This window comes from Trypanosoma rangeli, assembly GCF_003719475.1.
Source record: "Trypanosoma rangeli strain AM80 chromosome Unknown Tra_15.4_contig_00571, whole genome shotgun sequence".
NCBI classification, from domain to species: Eukaryota; Euglenozoa; class Kinetoplastea; order Trypanosomatida; family Trypanosomatidae; genus Trypanosoma; species Trypanosoma rangeli.
In genome coordinates, this window is record NW_021706318.1 from 1 (window position 1) to 6,147 (window position 6,147).

The window sequence follows — 6,147 nt, forward strand, 5'->3', positions numbered from 1 at the left end:
ATATATATATATATATATATACATATATGGTCCTTTCGTGCGTGGGTGTTCTTCGCACAGGCACAGCTGTTGGTATTCCTTTTTATTTTTCACTTTCTCCAAGTGACAACTCAACGCTTCTTCCCTTCACCTCTTTGGCTTTTTTTTTGATTTTTGCTACTACCCCGCGCAACCTCAATTGATTACTCACGTTCTTGCGTTTTTTTTTTTTTCACGCCCCGGGTGAGGGTTAACGCAGCGATGCAAAGCGTCCGCCGGAGAGATTTGGCGGCTCAGTACCGCCCATCTTCTGAAAGGCGTTGCAATACTTGAGTTTACTATTATTGTTATTGCTGTGAGGTCCCCTGCGCCTCCCGCCAGAGTTGTTGCTGCTCTCGCCGCCACTGATAAACCGCCATCTGCGTCCAACGCGCTTTTGCTTGAAGCCACCCTCAGATTGGCCGCTGCCTCTTCTCTGCTGCGGTCGCTCCGTATCCTTGCTCTTCTCAGCTTCCTCATGGGCGATGCGTATGGAGTCAAAAAAGCACTGATCATCATCAGCCCAAGATGAGAGCACGGACTCCTGTTCTTGCAACGTTGAGTTCGTCTGAGACTCCACACAACCAAGCACCTTCCCAACATTCACCGGAACACCGTTTAGTTTCAAGCTCCGCGACTTGACGGCTTCGACGTAAGTCTCCCCACCGGCGGGTCGAACTATCGGCAAAGGGCCTGCACCCCCGATAGGGGCGGAATCCGTTGGGCACCCCAACGGTGGCGTCGCGTCGGTTGTGGCACACAGGTTGTATGCCACGACGCCGCCCAGCTCGGCGGAAAGAGTGGACGCGCCTCTGGCGACCACCTCAGCAAAACTCAGTGACTCTTGCATAACCAAACTGCACTGGTTCCCGTTAGCCAATTATATTGTCTTTGTCTTTTTTCTTTTATTTCGACTCGCGTACTGCGGAGATACAGCCTTGAGAAAAATGAACTTTTTTGGGCGCAGACACAAAACTCTGCTCGATGCCGGGCATCAAAGCATGGTGGTGCAAAGCGGCAAAGAAAAAAAAAAACAGGGCAATATCACCAAGCATTGAGCTACTTCGTGGCAGAAAGAAAAGACACAGCGGATGGCACGAAAAGGCGGCAACAAAGCGACGAAAAACAAAAAAAAACCACCAGAATCATCTGCAAGATAGCTAACACAAAACGAGAAAATCCGTTTCATGCTTCAGCTATGACGCACCTTCACCAAATCTGCCGTGATGAAGTCGTAAAATCCAACCCGCTCTGGGCTCAGAGCATCTTCGCCACCATCAGCAAGCACCCCACCATAACGAATAGAAAGACGATGAAGCAGCTGCGCTAGCGCCGGCTGTGCCAGCTCCATTTGCTCGCAAACTTTTGTCGCCCTATGAACTTGCAGCGTTCTAACAAAACCCAATTCCTCGTCTCGTGTCTGCGCCTCTCCTCTGTTGGAGCGCCCCCTATCTTCTTCCTCCTCCACAGCGGTGACAATACTTGCCGCAAGCAACTCCACAACCTCCACATCGCGACACAAACTAAGCGCTATGGCCGTTAATGCCTCCAACAAGTCATTCAGCGTGAGCCCCGCCATCAAGGAAGAAACACTAACCCTCTTCGTGTTTCCTTCGGAAACAGCACCTGATGCGTAGGCCAGCGCACGGCGACGGAATGACCTGAGGGGGCTACACAATGACTTCCGCCGCAAGGTTTTTGCCGTTACATTGAAACAAGGCTCATGGTGAAGCTTAAAACGGCCGAAGGCCACCAGTAAACGAACAAGGTCAGCTTCTGAATATCGAGCAAGCTTCGCTCTTGACATGAAGCGTCCACCGTTAACCGTTACCAGCCGTTGCAGCACATGTTCCTCTGCAATCCCAAGACTGGAGAGCGTCAAAAGCAGCCGTGAGACGACGCCTTCCTCAGCTTCACTCAACATACGTTTTTCATCACCAACTTCTTTCCTTGCTGAAAAAACGATGCGCCGTAATTCTGCAAGTAAGCGCAGAAGCAATTCACCATCCTCACAATTCATCTCATCGTAGAGTTGAAGAAATACTACAATTTCAGGCAGAGAAAATATCACAGGTAAAGTAGGGGATGAACCCTTCACTAGGTCAGCTTTGCCTTGCACTGCCTCTATGCGATGCTTTCCGAGTTGCTCCAAGTACTTCACTGCATCTGTCGTGGCCTCATCGGGAATAACCACCATACTGCTAGTGCGACAAGTTAATCCGCCCCCCTGCCTCGAGTCTTCCTGTGGGTTGTTCCGAATCTCGTCTGTTTCACTTCGATCCCCAATGTCGCCTTGATGCGTTGATAAAGGAAGCATATCCTTGACAACAGCGAACACTTCTGTTTGGGCCATAAACGACACGGCATCTTGCTCTTGTTTTAGAAAAGACTCCTTCATCTTATTTGGAGAGAGGTTGCGGGCAATGAAAGGGACGCCCCCGATGCAGTGAATTAACATCGTCTCATTCAAGTTTTTCCAACGATGGAGAAGCGTTTCTGCTTTTCGCAACAACATTTGTGACACACCAGTGACCGTTGGGTCCAACGCCGATGACGCCTCTTTTTGTACATCATGCTGTCTTGCCTTGGTTGCCATCATCACTTCTCCATTATCCTCGTTTACGGCTAAAAACATCGGTGAACAGTTTGAGGCAACATTCGCCCTCCCCGCGGCTGCTGCCGCCCTTTGCCCCCTCGGTCGTACCCAAGGGCATTGACGGGCGTAGCGTGGGACCCAGCGCACAACAGCACTACGGTGCAGCATTCACCACAACAGTCGTGATCTTAGTTGCGGAGTTGCCCGTCAGCCCCTCCACCTCGTTCCTCTGCACGGGGTCTCCTTCCTCAGTTCAGTATTGTTTTCATGCAGTTTGTGTGTGCGTGGGAAAGGGGGGGGGGGGGGGAAAAAAAAGACGAAAGAAAAACGCATTCCTAGCCCCCAATACAAACGGCAGCAGCACCACATCGACAGGGTAAAGTGGCATGATAGTCCCACTACGCCTTCTCCGTTCGGCAAGGTAAAGCAAGAGAAACAAGGAATGAGAAAAAAAAAAAACCTCCCCTGAAGATTCTGCGATTTCCCTTCACAAGAAGAGGAACAAAAAAAAAAAGTTGTGTGCAAATACAAATTGAAGCGCCATTGCCAGCGTCAATATTGGCAGAAAAATTACTCTTCAAACAAAATGGAGAAAAAGATACTCATTTTCACTCACTTGCTTTCATTATTAAATTGTCGCCTGTCCGAGGAGGACGGACACAAAAAGTACAACACACGCATCCCTACTTGTTAAAGAAAGTCATGGCGGCGAGCCACACCTTTTCCCTATCTGTCTCCAGCCCTCATCTCTCTTGTGAGTGCGTCGAAATTCTTCTATCCCCGGGTCCTCGCCATCTCATTCCCATGCGAAAGAAGCTCAACACGCAAACACGAGAGAGAAAAGGAGAAAGAGCGGGCGGTAAAAGATGTATCGATAAAGATATCGATAGAAGGAATGTAAAGAAAATGCCCAAACACCATCAACAACAACATCGACGACGACGACAACAACATCAACATCAACAACAACAAAAACTTTTCCATTTCTGACATAAAGAAAGCAGCGCTTCTATTTGACGCGTATGAGGTCTAATAAATCCGCACGCTTAATCATTGGTTTATCGGTCTGCATGGGGTTTATCGTTATTGCCGTGTCTCGCACGACTGGACGTGCACACGGTGGATAGCCCCAGCGACTTAACTGTCCCACTGGCGATGAAAACAAACAAACAAACAACACTAACTAACATCAATAAAGTGATCAAAAAACAAAACAAAAAATAAGAATAATAATTTCCCAACACATAGACGGACGGACTCGTGTCTTTTATTCCTTATATATATATATTATATATATATATATAATCTTCTTTTGCTTGCTTATCAGATCCATCACCTTTATTTTATTTTCCGTTTCTTCCTCTGCTCCTCTCTCTCACCATCCCTCACACACTTTTCGTCTTTGAGCGCCACAGACGCCCCCGGGCAGAATTATGATTTCACAATCCAGTAAAAAAAAAAAAAAAAAAAACAAATGCAATTAGCGTCAAAAGGGAAATACAGATGAGAAATGACTTTGTTTTCGTTTTGTTTCACTTTAAGGTAGTTATGGGTGCCAATACAGAAACCTCCTTTTGGCACCTTTTGTTAAGCGCAAACTGTTCATTTTCCTTTTATTTTCTGTGTGCGTATTATTTATGCTACTCCTATCCTTCTGCCGGTGAGGCCGACCACCCCACGGCCAACACGCTCCTGGCGCAAATAACAAATCAAAAACAGTTAAAAACATTAGAAAACCCCAGAGTAATGTGACAACTTTTTTTTTTTCACACACACACTCCCTCGCCCCTCCTCAGAGAGATCCTCTAGACAATGAGGAACGCCGTGCTGGAGCGCAACAGCCATCCGAGAGTGGGGCCCATCTCATTATACAATCTGAAGGCGTCCAAAGCCTCGTTGAAAGAAGTCAAAGTATTCGTGCCACTGGAAGAAACAGAAGACGCGACCCGCCATTTCATCCCTCGTTTTGGCATCTCCTTTTCTTGGAGACCAGAAAGAAAGTGATGAGCATCTTCCAAGGACATAATGAGGGGAGCCTGGCCTTCCCTTGTTCGCTTTTTTTTTGATTTCTGTGACCATTGTGAAAGTGTAACGTCGTCATTGTCATGGCGGCTGCATCGAACACGGAACTCCGGGATGGATGAAGAAGGACGTGTGAAGAGACCGACCACCTCCACTGTGGCACCGGTGAGATGCCAGAGTGCAAATGGCGGCAAAAGTGGTGAAGGTACGCGAATAAGTTCATTTTCACTTCTCGTTTGTGTAGAGTGTGTCCCGCTTTGATCGCTGCTTTTGGAATCTGAAACCTGTTTGGACGCCGTCGAGGGACGGGCTGGAGGGCCAATAACATGTTTGTCCATTGCGCGGCCAAGCACCATCACTCCCAATTCTCTGTCACGCACCAAAACCTGTTGTACAGGGAAACGGATCAATTTGTAATGTTCCTTTGCTTCAAGAAAAGCTCGAGGTGACACCAACTCCACCGGAATTGTGTCTGACATCTCAGCAGGTTTGTCCTGCTCCGTAGCAGCCGCTTTTGCCGCAGATGAATTGGACAGCTCGTGAATAGCGCATCTCTCAGCGGGGGAAATACGCTGAAAGGGGTGATTTTTCTCAATCTCCTCCTCAGTCTTCTCCAAATAGGCGCGAAAAAAGGCTTCCACAAGCTCACGAATAGAGAATATCTCAACACCTCTGAACACAGCCACAAAGTATGTGTCTGGAACTACGTATTTTCCCTTTTTGGAAATGTGACGTAGATTCGTATAGTGTGTCACCTCTGCCACAAGCGTAGGATCAAATATAAACGCCATATGGAACGGCAACTCATCGCATGGAGACAAAACGTCTGCATAGTTAGCCGGCATAAATCGATGTTCCTCACATAGAGTGATTTTGCACTTCGGCAAATCTCGTTTTACGTGAAAATTGGCCATTTTCATATGATCCCTTTGGTTTACATGACGATTTAAGCGAACTTCACGGCGAACCTCAAAGCGCGTACCGGCTGGAAACAGACCTTCAATGCTCTGAGCAATTTTCTGCAATCTTGGGGTTAAAGTACCCGTGCTGGGAGGCCCAGAGGCAGAGCGCGCAATTGGCCAAAGGAAAAAGTGAACATACAGGAACAGTCCCATTCCATCAGTATCCCTGCCTTTTTTATGCTTCTTCTTCTTCTTCTTCTTCTGGGACTCCATGTGAGCAGACGTTGCACCATCACCTTGCTCGCTGGAAAGCAGCGCATCGGGTTTTAATGAGATCTTGCTCTCAAGGTCGGACGCTTCCCCGGATGTCTGCATCTCCAATGAGACGTCATTGCTGTTACTGCATTGGCTACTCTTGCTTTCGACCGTAGTATCAAGAACTTCCGTTTCTGAACCTAACAAAGAGGTTCCTGCACCTTTGAAAGGCAGAGCTGTTTTATGTTTTCGTGTCATTGTTGTCTTCGCAAGCCGTCAGCATAAAGACACTGAAGGCGCACACACATACACGACTATATATATATATATATATATATATATATATATATATAA

General features: G+C 47.5%; 3 protein-coding genes across 3 annotated transcripts, besides 6 other annotated features; all 3 read right to left on the reverse strand.

The window, feature by feature from the left end:
- Positions 1 to 28: a microsatellite.
- Positions 29 to 229: 201 nt separating this feature from the next.
- On the reverse strand, positions 230 to 868 carry TraAM80_09384 (uncharacterized protein; the record flags this gene model as incomplete). The annotated part of the gene is made up of 1 exon (XM_029386071.1): positions 230 to 868. The coding sequence occupies one exon, from the start codon at positions 866 to 868 to the stop codon at positions 230 to 232; it is 639 nt and encodes a 212-aa protein (XP_029234069.1).
- A 342-nt stretch (positions 869 to 1,210) lies between these two features.
- Positions 1,211 to 2,782, reverse strand: TraAM80_09385 (uncharacterized protein; the record flags this gene model as incomplete). The annotated part of the gene is made up of 1 exon (XM_029386072.1): positions 1,211 to 2,782. The coding sequence occupies one exon, from the start codon at positions 2,780 to 2,782 to the stop codon at positions 1,211 to 1,213; it is 1,572 nt and encodes a 523-aa protein (XP_029234070.1).
- Positions 2,783 to 3,527: 745 nt separating this feature from the next.
- Positions 3,528 to 3,590: a microsatellite.
- Positions 3,591 to 3,773: 183 nt separating this feature from the next.
- Positions 3,774 to 3,838: a sequence feature (A-rich).
- A 51-nt stretch (positions 3,839 to 3,889) lies between these two features.
- Positions 3,890 to 3,918: a microsatellite.
- Positions 3,919 to 4,065: 147 nt separating this feature from the next.
- Positions 4,066 to 4,089: a microsatellite.
- Positions 4,090 to 4,419: 330 nt separating this feature from the next.
- TraAM80_09386 (uncharacterized protein) lies at positions 4,420 to 6,051 on the reverse strand (the record flags this gene model as incomplete). Its single annotated transcript, XM_029386073.1, has 1 exon — positions 4,420 to 6,051. One exon carries the CDS (start codon positions 6,049 to 6,051, stop codon positions 4,420 to 4,422), a length of 1,632 nt encoding a protein of 543 aa, XP_029234071.1.
- Positions 6,052 to 6,108: 57 nt separating this feature from the next.
- Positions 6,109 to 6,146: a microsatellite.
- The last annotated feature ends 1 nt before the right edge of the window (position 6,147 follows it).